At 40.6% G+C, this 24,083-nt stretch overlaps 2 protein-coding genes across 2 annotated transcripts in view; both read right to left on the reverse strand.

The window, feature by feature from the left end:
* PARN (poly(A)-specific ribonuclease) overlaps positions 1-5,465 on the reverse strand; it is a 250,366-nt gene extending 244,901 nt beyond the window's left edge. Inside the window, exons 1-2 of the mRNA XM_053694700.1 lie at positions 5,370-5,465; positions 1,420-1,497 (exon numbers count right to left, since the gene is read on the reverse strand). Of these exons, the coding sequence (XP_053550675.1) occupies positions 1,420-1,497; positions 5,370-5,388 (97 nt within the window). The 5' untranslated portion in view covers positions 5,389-5,465. The remainder of the gene's footprint in view (positions 1-1,419; positions 1,498-5,369) is intronic.
* A 9,871-nt stretch (positions 5,466-15,336) lies between these two features.
* The window catches only part of LOC128641738 (fibroblast growth factor receptor substrate 2), a 39,364-nt gene continuing 30,617 nt past the window's right edge, over positions 15,337-24,083 (reverse strand). The window contains exon 6 of the mRNA XM_053694263.1: positions 15,337-16,324. Coding sequence (XP_053550238.1) covers positions 15,464-16,324 — 861 coding nt within the window. The 3' untranslated portion in view covers positions 15,337-15,463. The remainder of the gene's footprint in view (positions 16,325-24,083) is intronic.

Raw genomic sequence — 24,083 nt, forward strand, 5'->3', positions numbered from 1 at the left:
AAAAAAATGAACTAGACTACAATATGGTTCCCTTGCATAAAACTAAGTTTAAAAAGGGATGGTAAACTCAGTATAGGCTGAATATTTTATTCATTATTGTCTAATTGCATTACATTTTCTCACGAAATTTCAATTAAAACATGATATATTCTTTAGTAGTAAATAGTAAGTAAATGGCTATATCTGTTCCGTAAAATTGCCAGCCCACCATGACGTCACATTAATTTTTCCTTTGTGTGTCCAATGATCTATCCAGTCGCTAGACAGGCTTCCTGCAATACAGTTTTTTGCGCATGCGCCCTAACGAGCACTTTCTACCATCGTAACAACCAATCAACATCCTATCAATCCGTCGAAGATTTTGCGTGTGCACGTTCGATTTGACGCATGCGTCTTATGTTATTTTACACACGGCACGCTAAAGTAAGCCCTGTATTGTATACTATTAGTATACGATACATTCCTTACTTGGAGCAGTGCCAGTAAGTACATCTTACAAGTATAGAGTTTTAATTGCTTGATTACACAATATTTATTTACTAAACCGTTTTTTATAATTAATTTGTTAGATATCTGTAATGCATTCAACATATTGTTCATAGTAATCTAATTGATACATTTAGCCAATGAATACAAATTATATTGATGAGTATACACACCAATTTTTCGTTCGCAATGAAAAAAGTAAATATTGAATGTCACGAGTCAATGTTTACTTCATAGACGTCATGCAAACCAATGCGTTACAAATTAGAATATCGGGAACGAGCGAACATTATGACATGAGGAGAGGGTGGAGAGAGGACAAAGGATATAATGGTGTTAAGATAAGAGGGGCGGAGCGAGGCGGAGAGATGTGGAGCAGCAAGGTTAAAAAACATTAAAATTGAGCAAAAAATACATATAATATAAAAAACGGATAATGCGGTTTGATCAATTATAACAATAGCAATGTAAATATGTGATTGTCAAGTAAATGAGTTTACCATCACTTTAATTATTTTTTTTACTTTTTTTATTTTTTTTTTACATTTTTAAGTGTAGTTATTTTATTTGTATTCATTCTAATTTGTATTTTTTTTTATTGTTAGAGGAAGAGTGAGTGATAAGGACTAAGCTGCCCATATTAACCTATCCTGCATATAATCAGTATTACTGGTACGATCACTGAGTTTGCCCTTAGAAATAAACAAATCAAAAACAGATTTTCCATAAGTCTTCTCCAGGGACACAATGTAACAAACTCATGCGCCAGTGTTCTCAATATCTGAGACAACTGGAGATCTATAGATGAGAGGGACTGGGCCTGGCTAGGAGAACCAATCACATTTAGATTATCCTGCATATGCTGACAATGGGAGGGAGAAGACTAAAAACAGTTTATTTTATTAAAGTAGCTTAAGAAATTAACACACAGACCTGAAAATTCTCCATCAATTGCCAAGAAGTCTGCCTCTTCAATCGCTAGATAAACTTTCTGTAAATTTTCCTTAAAATCTGAAAGTTAAAAAAAAAAAGTGAATATGTAGCAGCAGTTTATTGGTTGTGTTAGGATAATACGCAAGGAAAGACGATAAAGTGATGTGTCTAGTAGGAGGGGGAAGATAGAAACATAACACTAAAATGCTAGACAGTGAAAGCAAAGATTAGCCTGCGAGTATACAATCCAGAAGTATTTTATATTTATTTGTTAAATATCAGTTTGAATATTGACAAAATAAGTGAGGTTTTAGTCTCCATAAAATAATGTTAAACTCCGTGGTGCAGCCTAAAGTTTCCATAAGCTATGGCCAAAGACAGATACTGATGAGCCAATACAGTGATCAACAATCAGAATGTAGTAGAGTTAAGCTTCTGAAGTCTGGCTAATATGTCCCTTTAAGAGGAACATTAAGATTAAGCTAGCAACGTTATTCTTAGAAGGTTTTTGTTTTTTTAGGATAAAAATAAATAACATTTCTACACACAGGTCATATCCTCCCTTAAACCTTTGCTCTGTCACTGCTAAGTAGAGTGGACAAAATGCTGTGTGCTTCTTTAAAACTGACCCCTAGAAAGCAACAGCTCACGTGATAAGATACCCACAGCACTACTGGTGACCCCAAATAAACTCATTTGTTTCAGGTTTTCAATTTGTTTTTGTTGCTTTTTAAAACAAACCAGATGCAACAATGAAATAAATCACTAATGCTCCTTTAGCAAAGGAACAAAACCACATGAACATTAAAATGATGCACTAAAGCGGAAAACTTTTTTTCAAGACTCAGATGTAATTTTAAACAACTTTCCCAATTTACTTATTTTATATAATTTGCTTTCATCTCTTGATATCCTTTGTTGAAAAGCATTACCTAGGTAGGTTCAGGAGTTGGGAGAAAGCTGCCGATTGGTGACTCCACATGTATGCCTCTTCTCATTGGCTTACCAATGTGTTTGGCTAGCTCCAAGTATTGTACTGATGCTTCTTCAAGAAAGGACACCAAGAGAATGAAGCAAAATTGATTATAGAAGTAAAATGGAAAGTTATTTACAAATGTATGTTCTATCTGAATCATCAAAAACTGTTTTATCTCCCTTAAAGGGACATGAAACATTTTTTTCTTTCATGATTCAGATAGAGAAACAATTTTAAACAACTTTCTAATTTACTTCTATTATCTAATTTGTTTAATTATCTTTGTATCATTTGTTGAAGGAGCAGCAATGCACTAATGGTTTCTAACTGAACACATGGGTGAGCCAATCACAATCGATACATATATGCAACCACCAATCAACAGCTAGAACCTAGGTTCTCTGCTGCTCCTGAGGTTGCCTAGATTAAACTTTCAGCAAAGGATTACAAGAAAAGGAAGCAAATTAAACAATAGATGTAAATTGGAAAGTTGTTTAAAATTGCACGCTCTGTCTGAATCATGAAAGAAAAATTTGGGTTTCATGTCCCTTCAATGAACTACCTATTCCTACCTGGTGTCAAAGTCTTCGTAAAAAATGCTTCACAATTAGAAAAGCTATCACAATTACACTGAAAGATATAACCTATACAGTTTATGTGTGACTGCAAGTACACAAGGTATACAGCCGTATGAATCACAAGTCACGTACATAGCAAAAGTAAATATGCTTCTAGTAAAGACAGTGGTTGTTTTACTGCGTGCATAACCTGCGGAGCACACGGCTGAACGCAGACTGTCTGAAAAGGTCACAAGCACAGCAACAAATATTTCTAAAACAGCAATAGCTTACTAGAAGCATTTTGCCAACTGTGTCTAAGGCAGACCAAACGAAAATAAGAGCTTTTAAATTAAGTGCTGGAGTTTGATGTAAGATTTTACCGTAATCCTCGCCAGACACCCAATACTACATTTTACAATAGTACCAGCTCTGGATAGGCAGCAAGCGCAGTGTATACAGTCAGAACACATGCGAGTGCACAGGGGAAGAGGAGACAACAGCGCTTTTCACAGATTAACACTGAAGTTTTATGTATGTGAATGATGTGATTATACTCTACATTCCCCTCTAGGACCCTTTATGTCCCTTTAAAGTGATATGGAAACCAAAATGAAACAGTTATGATTCGGAAATCGTACGCAGAGGGGGGGTTTTAAAGTTATATTTTTAAGGGGGGAAAAACTCTTTCCAATAGACCTTGTAAATTGAGCGTGTAAATTATACGGCAGCAGTGCATGTAATGTTTTTTTAATGTTTTATTAATTATTGCTGTGCACTATAAAACAGTATTTACAAAATTGTGTAACTGTCATAAATGTTGCAAATCCTGCTGCCGTATAACGTCAAAATCACAAGCACACTCATGCGCCTACCTAAGTATGCTCAGCAACACAGGATTCCAACGGAACAAAGTAAATTTGAGAATAGAAGTAAATGAAAAATCCTCTTAAAAGTGGAGTTCTGTTCATACCATCAGATTAATTCTGACTTGCATATCCCTTTAACCCCAGTGATACCTGACTGCCATAAAGATAAAACTTTGAATTTAATGCAAGTTTCTCAGGGAAAAAAAAAAAAACGACTTTACAGGGACATGAAACCCATTTTTTTTCATGATTCAGACAACAAATATTAAACAACTTAACAAATTACTTCTATTTAATTTGCTATATTCATTTGGTATCCTTAGTTGATAAGCATACCTAGGTAGGCTCAGGAGCCAACTACTAATTAGTCGCAGCACATATATGCCTCTTGTCTTTGGCTTACAGAGGAGTTGAGCTAGCTCCCAGTAGTGCATTGCTGCTTCTTTAACAAAGGATACCAAGAAAACGATATTAGAATTAAAAATGTAAAGATTTTGCAAACTGAACGTTCTATCTGAATTATAATGAAAGATGTTGGGTTTCTCATTGATGCTGGGTTTGAACTTCACTCTAGATTAAAAGGGACAGTCTACAATATAATTGTTATAAGAGATAGATAATCCCTTTATTACCCATTCCCCAGTTTTGCATAACCGACACGGTTATATTAATATACTTTACCTCTTTAATTACCTTGTATCTAAGCATCTTCTGACAGCCCCCTGATCACATGACTTATCTAATGACTTGCATTTTAGCCAATTAGTGCAGTGTCTACCACAAGCATGAGCACAATGTTATCTATATGGCTGACAGCCCCTGATCACACGACTTATCTATTGACTTGCATTTTAGCCAATTAGTGCAGTGTCTGCCACATGCATGAGCACAATGTTATCTATATAGCTATATGGCTGACATGAACTAACTCTCCCCTGTTGTGAAAAGCAAATTATAAAAAGCATGTGATAAGAGGCGGCCTTCAAGGGCTTAGAAATTATCATATGAGCCTTCCTAAGTTTAGCTTTCAACTAAGAATACCAAGAGAACAAAGCAAAATTGGTGAAAAAAGTAAATTGGAAAGTTGTTTAAAATGGCATGCTCTATCTGAATCAATAACTTTTTTTGGACTTGACTGTCCCTTTAAGTAAAAAGGTCTCTGATCGTTCAGCCGTAACGATAACTGCCATGTTACAGTTCAACAGCTGCTGAGAACATGTGAGACGCTAAATGTATTAACCTTCAATGCTTAATGAATCATTTTAAATTCAACATGTTAACCTCACTCCATATAATGCTTAACATAATGTGCCAGGTACTGGAATGCCTAAAACTGCAATTAGTACCGGCCAGACATGTCAAAACTGGAGTGCGCTTGAGGACAGACCCTGCAACATGCTACACAATGGCTGCTTAACCTGCTCTGCCACCTGTGCTGGGAGACTACCCCATGTGTGCACTACAGCTAAAGCTCCCGGAATAAAAGCATATTAGCAGCCTCCCGTCACTACACAGATACAGTGCCAATAACACCCGCGGACAACTCACTGCTCCTGGTGACTTCCATCCTTACACCCTGCACCAGCGCAGCCAAAAATCGTCACCCGGCGACGCTTTAACACTTCCCCCCCTGTATTACTTCCGGTTCCCGGCGGCTTGACAACCACAACATGGCACCGCACGCACCTGCGGGGCGTGGCTACTCTGTTTCCACCAATCGGGTGTTTAGTATTTGACAAGCGCCGGGGATTTTGTTCAGCTGTAATGAGTCCCATAGTTTGTCATTTAGGGATTTGGGTCACTTATTTCATGCAAGGAGCTGTACAATTCATTCTAATTATACACAAATTATATACGTTATATAAATATGAGAATGGTAATTTCTTATTTTAGCGTCTTTTATATCCTATTGCAACTATAAACTACAATTATTAAATCCATCCTTAAAGAGACATGGAACCCATCATTTGATAATACAATTTTAAACAAATTTCCAATTTACTTCTATTATCTAATTTGTTTCATCCTCTTTGTTGAAGAAGCAGCAATGCATTACTGGGAGCTAGTTAATGCACTGGGTGAACCAATAACATGAAGCATATATGTGCAGCCACCAATCAGCAGCCCCTGAGTCTCCGTAGGTATAATTTTCCACAAAGATATCAATAGAACAAAACAAATGAGATAATAGAAGGAAATAGAAAAGTTGTTTAAAATTATAAGCTCTACCCAGACATCCCAACTCTCGTCTCCCTGATTGTAATAGCGACTCCCTGATGTCAGCAAATGGAGCGCAATCTCCCTGAAACTCCAAGTACTATGATCCAATGTGACCCAAATCTGGAAAAGTGCTTCTTTAACCTCTTAAGGACATATGACGGAATTTTTCCGTCATAAAACAATTGAGCAAACTAAAAGCTGTGTCCTTAAAGGGTTAAGGAATGCCTTTAGTTGCTGGGACGTTAGAGAACCCTCAAAGCACGCATCAGTATTATTATTATTATACTTTATTTATGAAGAGCCATCATATTCTGCAGCGCTGTCCTTGGATACAGTTCATTTAAATAAAACAATAATATAAAACTTCTAAGACTAAGAGACAGGACAAAATTTACAAACACATACAGGAGGAATCGGTAACCAAAAAGCCCCCACTGATTTTTATAAAATAAAACACAAATACTATCTTATTTACTGCACGTAATTAACCTTTTCCCACCGTTATGCCGTTGTATTCCGTCACACCGGCGCTGGGTTTTAAAGCCGTTATGACTGAATACAACGTCATAGCCAACGGTTGTCCTGAAGCCAACTGCGCTTGCAGGATTTGATCGTGGTCTGGAGGGCCTTCCTAGCGTCATAGGGACGCCCCCCGGACCAGATCACATAATTGAAATCTCGTGATCGTTTGCACGATCGCGTGATTTCAATTTGTCTACATAGGAACGTTGTTCCGATGTAGACTTTATAACACAGTCATGAAAGGGTTAAATCTTTGTATTCTAAAATATTTAAGTATTCAACAAGCGTACGATCACTGGAAAATAGGTTTGTTGTATGTGGTTGTGTAATAAAGCTACTTTTTTTAATGTGACTTTAGAGGGAAGCTACTTTAATGATAAGTCTCTATCTTATTTAGGGTTTCAAGGTGTCCAATATATAACTGGGGGCTGTGGCGGCGCAGTAGCAGGTGAAGCCACCTCCCTGAAATGAGTTTTTGCAGGTTGGGATGTCTGTTACCTAAATCGTGAACAAAAAAATTGTGTTTTATGTCCCTTTAAATCATACAGCCCCTATACAAATACACATATTCCACATGCATATACTACATCCCCTATAGAAGCAGAGAAAGTGTTAATAACAGCCAAAGGCACACAGATATTTGAGGAAATTTGAAATTCTTCTGTAATGGATACAAAAAAAAAATATTGTAAGACACAACTGAAGGCATGAAAGGGTTAACTTCATATGGCTCAAAACTAGTTGTTAAACTGAAATTGAAGGCAGAAAGGGGTTAACTTCACAGGTTTTCATGCAGTCTGGTTACTTGCAACATTGTGTTAATAGTGGCAGCACTAACAATAAAAAAAAACCCACTAAAATACTAAATTGGGCAGATGCTCCTAAAAAATGCTCTAAAATCATATTCTATTCTGCATGTAATATACATGAGATGCTGTGCAATACTTGTCTTGAAAAGTAATCACAGAATGTCTTCCATGTAGCTGACTTTGAAACAATGTTGCAATCAGCGATTTCCCCTTCATGCACGGGGCAAGTGGTTAACTGTAAATAATTGCTTAAAAAATGAAATCACACAGTTGTTAATGCGATCGCGTGATTTCAAGGCCAGGATCGGATCATGAGGGACTGCCTATAATGCTAGTCATGCCCCCCAGTCCGATTCCCCATTAAAAAAAAAATGAGGGGAAAAAAAGGTATGACATTCAATGTCGTCCTAAGGGCATTAAGACGCTGCGGCATTAGGACAGTATGGAACGTTCTAAGGACATGAAGAAGTTTTTAAAGAGACAGTAAACACGTTGAGATTAAATTATTTATTTACCTTCCCCCCCTTATTTCTTGTAATGTGACATTTCCAGACCAGTCCTGAAAACTGAAAGGATGCATGACAGGCTTCACCATATATATCTGTCACTAATTTGTTGTTTGGTATTATTTCTGCTGAAGCAAAACAATGGAGATGTTGTTAAAGGGACACTGAACCCAAATTTTTTCTTTCGTGATTCAGATAGAGCATGCAATTCTAAGCAACTTTCTAATTTACTATCAATTTGTCTTCGTTCTCTTGATATCTTTATTTGAAAAAGAAGGCATCTAAGCTTTTTTCTTCGTTCAGAACTCTGGACAGCACTTTTTAATTGGTGGATGAATTTATCCACCAATCAGCAAAGACAACCCCTGTTGTTCACCAAAAATGGGCCGGCATCTAAACTTACATGTTTGCATTTCAAATAAAGATACCAAGAGAATAAAGAACATTTGATAATAGGAGTAAATTAGAAAGTTGCTTAAAATGTCATGCTCTATCTGAATCACGAAATAAATAATTTGGGTACAGTGTCCCTTTAATTAGCCCTTTTTGGATATGCACAGATATCAACATGTTTTATGGCACTTTACACTTTCATGACACAAAGCATAGTTAAAAAAAAAAAAACGTACTCCCATTTTTCTAAAATTTTAAATGTTGCCTCTTTCTTATGGTTTCCTTTGTTAAAATATGAGCACCTTCTCCTGAGAGCATACTGAAGTACGCTCATGAGCGTGCACGGCTTAAGCACAATCTGTAGAACATTTTTACATCACGTCCCACCACCTGTTCATACAATGTGTTTTCTTGCCACTTCTATTTGCTGCTTAAGGATGGGTAATTTATTAAGGCAGCTAGAAACAGAAATATGTTTTCTATTCTAGCAGCCACAAACACTATTTGTATTTCAGTTTGTAAAGGACATAAAACACTAAAAGCATTTTATATAAGCATAGTATTGAGGTTATTCTTCGCCTCCCTCTAGTCACGGTTGCCGCCATGTTGAAATTTAGCTGTCAGTGCTGATGCGAGTATGCACATGTGCAGCAACTCTCCCACAGATTCCTGCGGTGGAATGTGGTTCCATAATAGCGGCACCCTAGATTAGAGGGAGAAGAATACAATGTTGTAGTGTTTAATGTCCCTTTCTTGTTCTTGTTGAAAATATTGCCGCACATTAGTTATGTAAAAAAAAATATTGCAGTTTTTTCCCCACTCCTGTGTATACAGTGAGAGATAAAGATATGAAGGATTTTGAGTAAACATAGAGAAGCTATTTATGTTTGATTTTATTGCAAGCTCAGCCTATTTCATTGGGCTGTGGTTTCAATCAGATATTGTTATTTCATATACAAAAATAAACATAAACATGCAATTTATCATATTTGTTATACTCTGCAGCTGGTATAACAAGTCATTGTACAAACATTATGAGGAAAGCTATTTTACAGTACACTGTCCCTTTAACCATAGGCCAGCACTAATATTACCTTAGCTGAAATTTACAACATTTGTGAATATCATGGGTTGCAAGAGCTCAACCTACACAAACAAAATAACAGTGGCTAGCCCTATCTACTCCAGTAGCAAGTCAAAACTGGCCCCTCCGAGTAAGACAAGTGTTGGGTGGTGTTTGGACAATGAAAAGTGATTTCAGCAAACAAGGTGTTAATTTATTCAGATAAAGGATACCTAGGTAGGCTCAGGAGCTGCAGATTGGTGGCTGCTTATATATGCCTCGTTATTGGCTCATCCAATGTGTTAGCTAGCTCCCAGCCCAGTACTGCATTGCTGCTGCTTCAACTAAGGATACTAAAAGAATGAAGCAGATAATAGAAGTAAATTGTAAAATTGTTTAAAATTGTATTATCTGTTTCATGAAAAATAGTGTTAGCTGTGTGTTTCCTCCAGATGATCATTGGCAGATAGGGGCTTGTTACTGAGGCTCATTTGCAGATAGAGGCTTGTTACTGAGGCTCATTGGCAGATAGAGGCTTGTTACTGAGGCTCATTGGCAGATAGAGGCTTGTTACTGAGGCTCATTGGCAGATAGAGGCTTGTTACTGAGGCTCATTGGCAGATAGAGGCTTGTTACTGAGGCTCATTGGCAGATAGAGGCTTGTTACTGAGGCTCATTGGCAGATAGAGGCTTGTTACTGAGGCTCATTGGCAGATAGAGGCTTGTTACTGAGGCTCATTGGCAGATAGAGGCTTGTTACTGAGGCTCATTTGCAGATAGAGGCTTGTTACTGAGGCTCATTTGCAGATAGAGGCTTGTTACTGAGGCTCATTGGCAGATAGAGGCTTGTTACTGAGGCTCATTTGCAGATAGGGGCTTGTTACTGAGGCTCATTTGCAGATAGAGGCTTGTTACTGAGGCTCATTTGCAGATAGAGGCTTGTTACTGAGGCTCATTTGCAGATAGGGGCTTGTTACTGAGGCTCATTGGCAGATAGAGGCTTGTTACTGAGGCTCATTGGCAGATAGAGGCTTGTTACTGAGGCTCATTGGCAGATAGAGGCTTGTTACTGAGGCTCATTGGCAGATAGAGGCTTGTTACTGAGGCTCATTGGCAGATAGAGGCTTGTTACTGAGGCTCATTGGCAGATAGAGGCTTGTTACTGAGGCTCATTTGCAGATAGAGGCTTGTTACTGAGGCTCATTTGCAGATAGAGGCTTGTTACTGAGGCTCATTTGCAGATAGAGGCTTGTTACTGAGGCTCATTGGCAGATGGGGGCTTCTTACTAATGCTCATTGGCAGATGGGGGCTTCTTACTGAGGCTCATTGGCAGATGGGGCTTCTTACTGAGGCTCATTGGCAGATGGGGGCTTCTTACTGAGGCTCATTGGCAGATGGGGGCTTCTTACTAATGCTCATTGGCAGACGGGGGCTTCTTACTGAGGCTCATTGGCAGATAGTGGCTTCTTACTGAGGCTTATTGGCAGATAGTGGCTTCTTACTGGCCCTCATTGGCAGATAGTGGCTTCTTACTGAGGCTCATTGGCAGATGGGGGCTTCTTACTAATGCTCATTGGCAGATGGGGGCTTCTTACTGAGGCTCATTGGTAGATGGGGGCTTCTTACTGAGGCTCATTGGCAGATAGTGGCTTCTTACTGAGGCTCATTGGCAGATGGGGGCTTCTTATTGAGGCTCATTGGCAGATGGGGCTTCTTACTGAGGCTCATTGGCAGATGGGGCTTCTTACTGAGGCTCATTGGCAGATGGGGGCTTCTTACTAATGCTCATTGGCAGATCGGGGCTTCTTACTAATGCTCATTGGCAGATGGGGGCTTCTTACTGAGGCCCATTGGCAGATGGGGGCTTCTTACTGAGGCCCATTGGCAGATGGGGGCTTCTTACTGAGGCCCATTGGCAGATGGGGGCTTCTTACTGAGGCCCATTGGCAGATGGGGGCTTCTTACTGAGGCTCATTGGCAGATTGGGCTTCTTACTGAGGCTCATTGGCAGATGGGGGCTTCTTACTAATGCTCATTGGCAGATGGGGGCTTCTTACTGAGGCTCATTGGCAGATGGGGGCTTCTTACTGAGGCTCATTGGCAGATGGGGGCTTCTTACTAATGCTCATTGGCAGACGGGGGCTTCTTACTGAGGCTCATTGGCAGATGGGGGTTTCTTACTGAGGCTCATTGGCAGATAGTGGCTTCTTACTGAGGCTCATTGGCAGATGGGGGCTTCTTATTGAGGCTCATTGGCAGATGGGGCTTCTTACTGAGGCTCATTGGCAGATGGGGCTTCTTACTGAGGCTCATTGGCAGATGGGGGCTTCTTACTAATGCTCATTGGCAGATCGGGGCTTCTTACTAATGCTCATTGGCAGATGGGGGCTTCTTACTGAGGCCCATTGGCAGATGGGGGCTTCTTACTGAGGCCCATTGGCAGATGGGGGCTTCTTACTGAGGCCCATTGGCAGATGGGGGCTTCTTACTGAGGCCCATTGGCAGATGGGGGCTTCTTACTGAGGCCCATTGGCAGATGGGGACTTCTTACTGAGGCCCATTGGCAGATGGGGGCTTCTTACTAATGCTCATTGGCAGATGGGGGCTTCTTACTGAGGCTCATTGGCAGATGGGGGCTTCTTACTGAGGCTCATTGGCAGATGGGGGCTTCTTACTGAGGCTCATTGGCAGATGGGGGCTTCTTACTGAGGCTCATTGGCAGATGGGGGCTTCTTACTGAGGCTCATTGGCAGATGGGGGCTTCTTACTGAGGCTCATTGGCAGATGGGGGCTTCTTACTGAGGCTCTTTGGCAGATAGAGGCTTGTTACTGAGGCTCATTGGCAGATAGAGGCTTGTTACTGAGGCTCATTGGCAGATAGAGGCTTGTTACTGAGGCTCATTGGCAGATAGAGGCTTCCTGCTCACGCTTATTGGTAGAATGAGGGGTTCCCTGAATCCCTGCTGATGCTCATTGGCAGATGGGGGCTTCTTACTGAGGCTCATTGGCAGATGGGGGCTTATTGGTAGAATGAGGAGTTCCCTGAATCCCTGCTGATGCTCATTGGCAGATGGGGGCTTCTTACTGATGCTCATTGGCAGATGGGGGCTTCCTACTCACGCTTATTGGTAGAATGAGGGGTTCCCTGAATCCCTGCTGCTGCTCATTGGCAGATATAAGTTTCCTGCTGCTACTCTTTGGCAGATAGAGTATTTATACCGATCATGCACTCAGTCAGTAAGTATGAGCTGGAAGTTTCAATTTAAATGTAGACAGATTTTAATTAATATTTTAAAGTAAAAATAAGCTCTCCCTTCTGAAAGATAAAAACAATTGAGTGTAATAGCCCTTTCATCATATGATTTCTGATAAATATAACTAATATAGTTTCACTACTTCAGGTGTTGATCTAGAGCAGGGGTGCCCAACCTTGGCACTCCAGAGTTTTTAGAACCACGTTTCCCATAATGCTCAGCCAGCATTTCGCATGATGTTCAGACACTTTAAAACAGGCTGAGCATCATGGGAAATGTAGTTTCAAAACCTCTGGAGTGCCAAGGTTTAGCACCCTGAGTCTAGATCAATAGCGGAAGAGTAGGGATATTGCATTGTTTTACTGTAGGAGCTGTACACACACTAACTCCAGCTAGTGTACAGTGAATGCTGTGACAAATATGTAGTAATACTCCCTATGCCTGCTTTTATACTAATGTTATGTATGAGGTTGCAGCATTTACACTGAAACTATTACTGTGGTATTGGTTTTGTACTTATTACTAATCCTGACAACTTTACTGACGGGATATGCCTGTATGCCAAGGGACATAAAACCCCAGATATGTATTTCATGATTTAGATAGAACATTCACTTCTATTATAAAATTTTATTTGTTTCCTTGTTATGCTTTGTGGAAAAGCAGGGATGTAAGCTCAGGAGTGTGCACGTGTCTGCAGTACTATATGGCAGCAGTTTTGCGACAGTGTTATATATTAGCAAAAGCAGTAGATAGCAGCATTATTATTCACTGCTTTCAGGGTGGTAACTAGCCATAGAACAAGCGGTATCTAGCCATAGAACAAGCGGTATCTAGCCATAGAACAAGCGGTATCTAGCCATAGAACAAGCGGTATCTAGCCATAGAACAAGCGGTATCTAGCCATAGAACAAGCGGTATCTAGCCATAGAACAAGCGGTAACTAGCCTAAGGGGGCGATTTATCAAGCTGAGGCTGACAGGGGCGCACATATGCGCTCCTGTCCACTGCAGCTCGCCTCTTGCGGGCTGAATTCCCCTGGCGGAATTCAGCATTGCACACACGCGCTATTTTTTGCTTGCGTGCAATCCCGCCCCTTGCCCGCGCACAGGCAATCAGGCGCGGGCAAGAGCTGTCAATCTCCCCGGTCAGACAGTCAGACTAGACCGCTGGGATTGAATTCGGCCAATTTAGAGGTGGTGAAAGATTAGGGAAGCAGCGATCTGATGACCGCTGCTTGTTAAATATGGCGTGCAGGTTCTCTTGTGAGAACCTGCAGCCGTAGTGGATCGAAAGGCTTGCAAAGCCTTTGATAAATCGACCCCATAGAACAAGCTGTAACTAGCCATAGAACAAGTGGTAACTAGCCATAGAACAAGCGGTAACTAGCCATAGAACAAGATATTATGCTAATGTTCGTTCACAGTTTGTGCGCTTCTCACGTTTGGTATATTACTGCTCTTGAGCCAAACTAGATATGCTTTTCAACATAAAATACCAAGAGAAGGAAGCAAATTAGATAACAGAATTCATTTGTAAAGTGGTTTATAATTGCATGTTCAATCCAAATTATGAAAGAAAAATGTAGTGTCTCATGACAGTTTAAAAAAATTGTCTTTTCCGTAATTTAGGGGGTTTGTGCATTATTTGGCATACTGCCTGTACAATATTTTCTTTGAATTTGTTATGCGACACATGTGTTGTACTATTTTAGTACCTTACTTTCATTTGATATTTGTATGGCTTAATTCGAACCTCAAAAGTATAATAAAATAAAAAATGTATTTTCCGGGAGACCATGCAGAGACAAAAAAGGTGAATGTCTTCTACTAAACAAAGGTGATTTTTATTGGACTACTGTCATGGCATGGTGGGACAGTTCTACTGACTAAAGAGTTACAGGAAAAAGCAGAATATGCCTTCTGTATTGACATCACAATTCTTAATAAATTTGTGATTTTATAAAAAAACAAAATACACAAATAAAATTACTGTCAAATTATAATAACACATTTTTTTACTTATGTCCTTGAAAAAGAGTCCCCTGCTATAGAGGGAATAACTTATGGAATCCATACAAGCTTTATTTCAAGGACAGAGTCTAGCCCACGCAAATCACAGACAAGTAATAATATCAGAAAGAAAAAAAAAAATCTATTGCATTACACATTTAAAAGTAAATAGTTTACAAAAATAGCTTAAAAAAATAATAATAAGCTAATGCAAACTAATACAATTCACTGCAAAAATGTTTAAAAAGTGTTCCCATCTCAGTTATTTATTAAATCAGCTGCTGATAAGACCCATGAATAATTATGGCACAGTTCCTAAATTATGTTGCCATTAATGTCCATTCTACATACATTTCGGTTTTTGGAACAAGGATAGCATGATAATCTAAGTCAATGCCATTACTAAACAGAATTTTACCAAAAAGGCTATTTAACCCTTTAGTTGCCATCTGGTATTGCATATAGAGTATTTTGCAGCCCTCTTAGACATCCTAGAAGTTAAAGGGACATGTAAGTCAACATGAAGCTGTCATGATTCAGATAGAATATCCAAAAAAAAAAAAAAATAATGGAAATGAACTGTGTTTTAACAAATGAGACCAAGAAAATGGCGTAAAGTTTGACAACAAAAGTGGATTTTTTTTGTTTAAAATCACATGCTGCATCTGAATCGTGAAAGTTTCAATTTTGACCGATAAATGAATCTGCATAAGTAGCAAATGAACAGATAGAGAATGAAATTAGTGCTTTTAATGAAAAAAAAAAATCCTTTTTTTTCTAGGTGTAACAGCAAACACAGATAGCAAGTTACACTTCAGGAATAAAATGCTTTCCTACTGTGTGTAAAAATAAAAATCTCTGATCAAGCTGGGAAATGTTTGCTGTTATGCCGCGTCTTTCGCGTGCCGTCATCTGCTGCTATACATTTGTGTATTCGTGACAAGGCAGCAGTTTTCTCTAGGTCCAGTTCAGTATAGAACTCCGAGGGTTGACCCGTGACAAGTGGGACCGAGATGTCACTTTGTGGAGTCCGGGGACTGTCAGAATCACAACCACTTTCCATCTCCACTTGGATGTAGTTAAGTTTTGTAGATTCTTGGTGCGGTTGTCTGATATCAAAATTAAAATACGTAACTGTGCAATCTGATCGAGTTAAAGAATCTCTCCCAAGAGAGAGTCTGTTAAGTAACTGGTTCCTCGAACCGTTGGTATCATTCATGCAGGGCTGCGTCTTCGGTTCTAAAATATACTTCTCTTCAAAGACAGACGGAGTTGATGGTTGACTTTCAGTGCCAGTTATTAGGGCCTTTGATGGGACAAGATTCACCGTCTGAGAGCCCGAGCTGCTGACTGAAACCACCAAGCTTCGTGACCGTAAAGATTCATTAGGAAGAGCAGCGATATTCTCATACCCCAAGCTTCTGAGGCACGAATCTCTGCGTTCATCGCTGTCATAACCAGTATCACACAAGCCAAAATCTCCCTTTCCATAAAAGCTTCCTCGTAGCTCCAGTTCTTCCTTATCACACGGATTTCGATATATAAAGTTTGACCTTTGATAAGATTTTGATACTTGGTGATCAGCCCATAACGTAGGCTCTTCCATCTCAAAATAACTGTTACCTGAAACTTGGCTAGAACAACCAGAGGATGGCTTTTTTGTCAGAAGTAAGTGACTCCTTGGTCTCATTCGATCTTCTGTAAGTACTGGGACATTTTGAATCTAAGAAAGAGATGAAACATATTGTCAAAATTAAACTTTCATGATTCAGATAAAGCAGCAATTTTAAAATAACATTAACAAAATGTGCTTTTCTCCAACATTGGTGTGTCCGGTCCACGGCGTCATCCTTACTTGTGGGAATATCTCTTCCCCAACAGGAAATGGCAAAGAGTCCCAGCAAAGCTGGCCATATAGTCCCTCCTAGGCTCCGCCCACCCCAGTCATTCTCTTTGCCGTTGCACAGGCAACATCTCCACGGAGATGGTTAAGAGTTTTTTGGTGTTTAAATGTAGTTTTTTATTCTTCTATCAAGTGTTTGTTATTTTAAAATAGTGCTGGTATGTACTATTTACTCTGAAACAGAAAAGGATGAAGATTTCTGTTTGTGAGAGGAAGATGATTTTAGCAGACAGTAACTAAAATCGATTGCTGTTTCCACATAGGACTGTTGAGATGAAGTAACTTCAGTTGGGGGAAACAGTTGGCAGACTTTTCTGCTTATGGTATGACTAGCCATATTTCTAACAAGACCATGTAATGCTGGAAGGCTGTCATTTCCCCTCATGGGGACCGGTAAGCCATTTTCTTAGTCAAAAACAAACAGAATAAAGGGCTTAATATGGGCTAAAAAACTGGTAGACACTTTTATGGGCTAAATCGATTGCTTTATTTGGGCATTTTATACATGTTTATGCTGATAATTCACATTTATAAACTTGGGGAACATTTATTAACGGCAGGCACTATGTTAGACACCTTTTCCAGTCAGGGAGGGCCTTCCCAGTTGTAGGCTGAGCCTCATTTTCGCGCCATTACTGCGCAGTTGTTTTTTGAGAACAGGACATGCAGATGCATGTGTGAGGATCTGAAAGTAGCTGGAAAAGTTTCTAGAAGGCGTCACTTGGTATCGTATTCCCCTCTGGGCTTGGTTGGGTCTCAGCAAAGGCTATAGCTGGGACTGTATAGGGGTTAAATTTGTAAACGGCTCTGGTTCCGTTATTTTAAGGGTTAAAGCTCTGAAATTTGGTGTGCAATACTCTTAATGCTTTAAGACACTGTGGTGAAATTTTAGTAATTTTTGAACAATTCCTTCATACTTTTTCACATATTCAGTAATAAAGTGTTTTCTGTTTAAAATTTAAAGAGACAGTAACGGTTTTGTTTTAAAACGTTTTTTGTGCTTTGTTGACAAGTTTAAGCCTGTTTAACATGTCTGTGCCTTCGGATAAGCTATGTTCTATATGTATGAAAGCCAAGGTGTCTCCCCATTTAAATTTGTGTGATAATTGTGCCATAGCGTCCAAACAAAGTAAGGACAGTACTGCCACAGATAATGAAATTGCCCAAAATGATTCCTCAGATGAGGGGAGTAAACATGATACTACATTATCCCCTACTGTGTCTACACCAGTTTTGCCCACGCAGGAGGCCCCTAGTACATCTAGCGCACCAATGCTTATTACCATGCAACAATTGACGGCTGTAATGGATAACTCCATAGCAAATATTTTATCCAAAATGCCTACATATCAGAGAAAGCGCGATTGCTCTGTTTTAAACACTGAAGAGCAGGAGGGCGCTGATGATAATTGTTCTGTCATACCCTCACACCAATCTGAAGTGGCCATGAGGGAGGTTTTGTCAGATGGGGAAATTTCAGATTCAGGAAAAATTTCTCAACAAGCTGAACCTGATGTTGTGACATTTAAATTTAAATTAGAACATCTCCGCGCTCTGTTTAAGGAGGTGTTATCTACTCTGGATGATTGTGACAACTTGGTCATTCCAGAGAAATTATGCAAGATGGACAAGTTCCTAGAGGTTCCGGTGCACCCCGACGCTTTTCCTATACCCAAGCGGGTGGCGGACATAGTGAATAAGGAGTGGGAAAAGCCCGGCATACCTTTTGTTCCCCCCCTATATTTAAGAAATTATTTCCTATGGTCGACCCCAGAAAGGACTTATGGCAGACAGTCCCTAAGGTCGAGGGGGCAGTTTCTACTCTAAACAAACGCACTACTATTCCTATCGAGGATAGTTGTGCTTTCAAAGATCCTATGGATAAAAAATTGGAGGGTTTGCTTAAGAAGATTTTTGTACAGCAAGGTTACCTTCTACAACCCATTTCGTGCATTGTCCCTGTCACTACAGCAGCGTGGTTCTGGTTCGAGGAACTAGAAAAGTCGCTCAGTAGAGAGACTCCATATGAGGAGGTTATGGACAGAGTTCACGCACTTAAGTTGGCTAACTTTTGTTTTAGATGCCGCTTTGCAATTAGCTAGATTAGCGGCGAAAAATTCAGGGTTTGCAATCGTGGCGCACAGAGCGCTTTGGCTAAAGTCTTGGTCAGCGGATGTGTCATCCAAGACAAAATTGCTTAACATCCCTTTCAAAGGTAAAACTCTATTTGGACCAGAATTGAAAGAGATTATCTCAGACATCACTGGGGGAAAGGGCCACGCCCTTCCACAAGATAGGCCTTTCAAGGCCAAGAATAAGTCTAATTTTCGTTCCTTTCGCAATTTCAGGAACGGACAGGCCTCTAATTCTGCATCCTCTAAGCAAGAGGGTAATGCCTCACAACCCAAACCAGCCTGGAAACCGATGCAAGGCTGGAACAAGGGTAAGCAGGCCAAGAAGCCTGCTGCTGCTAACAAAACAGCATGAAGGAGTAGCCCCCGATCCGGGACCGGATCTAGTAGGGGGCAGACTCTCTCTCTTTGCTCAGGCTTGGGCAAGAGATGTTCAGGATCCCTGGGCGCTAGAAATAGTTTCTCAGGGTTATCTTCTGGAATTCAGGGAACTACCCCCAAGGGGAAGGTTCCACATGTCTCACTTATCCTTAAACCAAATAAAGAGACAGGCGTTCTTACATTGTGTAGAAGACCTGTTAAAGATGGGAGTGATACACCCAGTTCCAATAAAGGAACAAGGAATGGGATTTTATTCCAATCTGTTCGTAGTTCCCAAAAAAGAGGGAACTCTCAGACCAATTTTGGATTTGAAGATCCTAAACAAATTTCTCAGGGTACCATCGTTCAAGATGGAAACCATTCGAACGATTCTGCCCACTATCCAGGAAGGTCAATTTATGACTACCGTGGATCTAAAGGATGCGTACCTACATATTCCTATCCACAAAGAACATCATCAGTTCCTAAGGTTCGCCTTTCTGGACAAACATTACCAGTTTGTGGCCCTCCCATTCGGGTTAGCCACTGCTCCAAGGATTTTCACAAAGGTACTAGGGTCCCTTCTAGCGGTTCTAAGACCGAGGGGCATTGCAGTAGTACCTTACTTGGACGACATTCTAATACAAGCGTCGTCCCTGTCAAAAGCAAAGGCTCATACAGACATCGTTCTGGCCTTTCTCAGATCATACGGATGGAAGGTGAACATAGAAAAAAGTTCTCTGTCTCCGTCAACAAGAGTTCCCTTCTTGGGAACAATAATAGATTCCTTAGAAATGAGGATTTTTCTGACAGAGGTCAGAAAGTCAAAACTTCTAAGCACTTGTCAAGTTCTTCATTCTGTTCCACGTCCTTCCATAGCGCAGTGCATGGAAGTAGTAGGGTTGATGGTTGCAGCAATGGACATAGTTCCTTTTGCACAAATTCATCTAAGACCATTACAACTGTGCATGCTCAAACAGTGGAATGGGGATTATACAGACTTGTCTCCAATGATTCAAGTAGATCAGAAGACCAGAGATTCACTCCGTTGGTGGCTGACCCTGGACCATCTATCCCAGGGAATGAGCTTCCACAAACCAGAGTGGGTCATTGTCACGACCGACGCCAGTCTAGTGGGCTGGGGAGCGGTCTGGGAGTCCCTGAAAGCTCAGGGACTATGGTCTCGGGAAGAGTCTCTTCTCCCGATAAACATTCTGGAACTAAGAGCGATCTTCAATGCTCTCAGGACTTGGCCTCAGCTAGCAAAGGCCAGATTCATAAGATTCCAATCAGACAACATGACGACCGTTGCGTATATCAATCATCAGGGGGGAACAAGGAGTTCCCTGGCGATGAAAGAAGTGACCAAAACAATTCAATGGGCGGAGGATCACTCCTGCCACCTATCTGAGATCCACATCCCAGGTGTGGAAAACTGGGAAGCGGATTATCTGAGTCGTCAGACATTCCATCCGGGGGAGTGGGAACTCCACCCGGAGATCTTTGCCCAACTAACTCAATTATGGGGCATTCCAGACATGGATCTGATGGCGTCTCATCAGAACTTCAAGGTTCCTTGCTACGGGTCCAGATCCAGGGATCCCAAGGCGACTCTAGTCGATGCCCTAGTAGCACCTTGGACCTTCAACCTAGCTTATGTATTTCCACCGTTTCCTCTCATTCCCAGGCTGGTAGCCAGGATCAAACAGGAGAGGGCCTCGGTGATCTTGATAGCTCCTGCGTGGCCACGCAGGACTTGGTATGCAGACCTGGTGAATATGTCATCAGTTCCACCATGGAAGCTACCTTTGAGACAGGACCTTCTTGTTCAGGGTCCATTCGAACATCCAAATCTGGTCTCCCTCCAGCTGACGGCTTGGAGATTGAACGCTTGATTCTATCGAAGCGTGGGTTTTCAGATTCTGTGATAGATACTCTGGTTCAGGCCAGAAAACCGGTAACTAGAAAGATTTACCATAAAATAAATAAAAATGGAAAAGATATATCTGTTGGTGTGAATCCAAAGGATTCCCATGGAATAAGATAAAAATTCCTAAGATTCTCTCCTTTCTACAAGAAGGTTTGGAGAAAGGATTATCTGCAAGTTCTCTAAAGGGACAGATCTCTGCTTTATCTGTCTTACTACACAAAAGACTGGCAGCTGTGCCAGATGTTCAAGCATTTGTTCAGGCTCTGGTTAGGATCAAGCCTGTTTACAGACCTTTGACTCCTCCCTGGAGTCTAAATCTAGTTCTTTCAGTTCTTCAAGGGGTTCCGTTTGAACCTTTACATTCCATAGATATTAAGTTACTATCTTGGAAAGTTTTGTTTTTGGTTGCTATTTCTTCGGCTAGAAGAGTTTCAGAGTTATCTGCTCTGCAATGTTCTCCTCCCTATCTGGTGTTCCATGCAGATAAGGTGGTTTTGCGTACTAAGCCTGGTTTTCTTCCAAAGGTTGTTTCTAACAAGAATATTAACCAGGAGATAGTTGTACCTTCTTTATGTCTGAATCCAGTTTCAAAGAAGGAACGTTTGTTACACAATTTGGACGTAGTCCGTGCTCTAAAATTCTATTTAGAGGCTACAAAAGATTTCAGACAAACATCTTCTTTGTTTGTTGTCTAGTCTGGTAAAAGGAGAGGTCAAAAAGCGACTTCTACCTCTCTTTCCTTTTGGCTTAAAAGCATCATCCGATTGGCTTATGAGACTGCCGGACGGCAGCCTCCTGAAAGAATCACAGCTCACTCCACTAGGGCTGTGGCTTCCACATGGGCCTTCAAGAACGAGGCTTCTGTTGACCAGATATGTAAGGCAGCGACTTGGTCTTCACTGCACACTTTTGCCAAATTTTACAAATTTGATACTTTTGCTTCTTCTGAGGCTATTTTTGGGAGAAAGGTTTTGCAAGCCGTGGTGCCTTCCGTTTAGGTAACCTGATTTGCTCCCTCCCTTCATCCGTGTCCTAAAGCTTTGGTATTGGTTCCCACAAGTAAGGATGACGCCGTGGACCGGACACACCAATGTTGGAGAAAACAGAATTTATGCTTACCTGATAAATTACTTTCTCCAACGGTGTGTCCGGTCCACGGCCCGCCCTGGTTTTTTAATCAGGTCTGATTAATTATTTTCTCTAACTACAGTCACCACGGTACCATATGGTTTCTCCTATATTTTTCCTCCTGTCCGTCGGTCGAATGACTGGGGTGGGCGGAGCCTAGGAGGGACTATATGGCCAGCTTTGCTGGGACTCTTTGCCATTTCCTGTTGGGGAAGAGATATTCCCACAAGTAAGGATGACTCCGTGGACCGGACACACCGTTGGAGAAAGTAATTTATCAGGTAAGCATAAATTCTGTTTTTATATATTTACACTTTTTGGGTCTCCAGCCCCTACTGAGCATGTGCAAGAATTCATAGTATATACATATATGCATTTGTGATTGGCTGATGGCTGTCATATGATGCAGGGGGTGGAAATAGACAACTTTAACATTTGTCAGAAAGAAAAAAAAATAAAATCTACTACTCATTTAAAGTTCAGACCAAGTGCTATTGCGTGGTCTATTTATCATACATTTGTTGCTTATGCAAATCTACTGTATTTACTGGTCTTCTAATAAAATTACGGATTACTTTACTCTTCAGATTTACTTTTGCAAATACACAAGAGGATTACATTAAAATGTATTTCATATATTTTTTTTTTTTTTTAAAACTACATGTTCCTGAGCAAGACAACTTAAGGACAGGTCACCGTTTACCACTAAGGGCTAGATTTATCAAAGCTGAGGCGGACAGGGGCGAGTACACGCGCCCCTGTACGCCTCAGCTCACCTGTGGCAGGGCGAAATTACCCACAGGTAATCACCATTGCACACGAGCGCAATTTTGCGCTTGCGTGCAATCCCGCCCTGTGCGCGGGCAGGAGCTGTCAATCTCCTCGGTCGGACTAGACCGCAGAGATTGAATTAGTGGCGAAGAGGTTAGGGAAGCGGCGGTCTAGTGACCGCTGCTTGTTAAAATTACGGCGAGCAAGTTCTTGTGAGAACTTGCAGCCGTAGGGATTTGATAAAATCGAGCCCTTAATCATGTAGGAGTTGCCCTTATCAACCAGTAAGCAACTGAAAAACAGTGCACATTTGCCCTTAGTTTCAACATCAATATTAAAACAGGTTTAATGTATTTTCTTTTTCTATAATTAAAGAGGCAGTCAAGTCAAAACTAAACTGTCATGATTCCAATAAAACTAAAAACATTCAATCTCAAACAACTTTCCAGTTTACTTTTATTATCTAATTAGCTTCATTCTCTTAAAATCCTTTGTTGAAAAGTAAACCTAGGTAGGCTCAGGAACAGCAATGCACTACTGGGAGCTAGCTGCTGATTGGTGGCTGTAAAATATATGCCTTTTGTCATTAGCTCTCCCAATGTGTTCAGCTACCTCCCAGTAATGCATTGCTGCTACATCAACAAAGGATACCAACGGAATCGTGCACATTTGATGATAGAAATAAAATGTTTGCTATCTAAATAATAATAATAAAAATATTGGGTTTCATGTCCCTTTAAAGGGATATGACACAAAAAAAATATTTTGAGATTTAGACACAGGTGAAATAATCATATGAGGGGTGAGAGCAGGTTAGTAACCATGGTTACTCATCAGCTGATTATTTCACCTGTGCTCTAGTTCAGCTATAATGAAAACCTGGCCTGTTGGGGGAACTTGAGGACCGCGGTTGAGAAACACTGATTTAAACAGAGCAGACCAAATAAAAAAACATAATTTATGCTTACCTGATAAATTCCTTTCTTCTGTTGTGCGATCAGTCCACGGGTCATCATTACTTCTGGGATATAACTCCTCCCCAACAGGAAATGCAAGAGGATTCACCCAGCAGAGCTGATATAGCTCCTCCCCTCTACGTCAGTCCCAGTCATTCGACCAAGAATCAACGAGAAAGGAGTAACCAAGGGTGAAGTGGTGACTGGAGTATAATTTAAAAGATATTTACCTGCCTTAAAAAAACAGGGCGGGCCGTGGACTGATCGCACAACAGAAGAAAGGAATTTATCAGGTAAGCATA

Source organism: Bombina bombina, chromosome 11 (genome assembly GCF_027579735.1).
Source record: "Bombina bombina isolate aBomBom1 chromosome 11, aBomBom1.pri, whole genome shotgun sequence".
Classification (NCBI taxonomy): domain Eukaryota; kingdom Metazoa; phylum Chordata; class Amphibia; order Anura; family Bombinatoridae; genus Bombina; species Bombina bombina.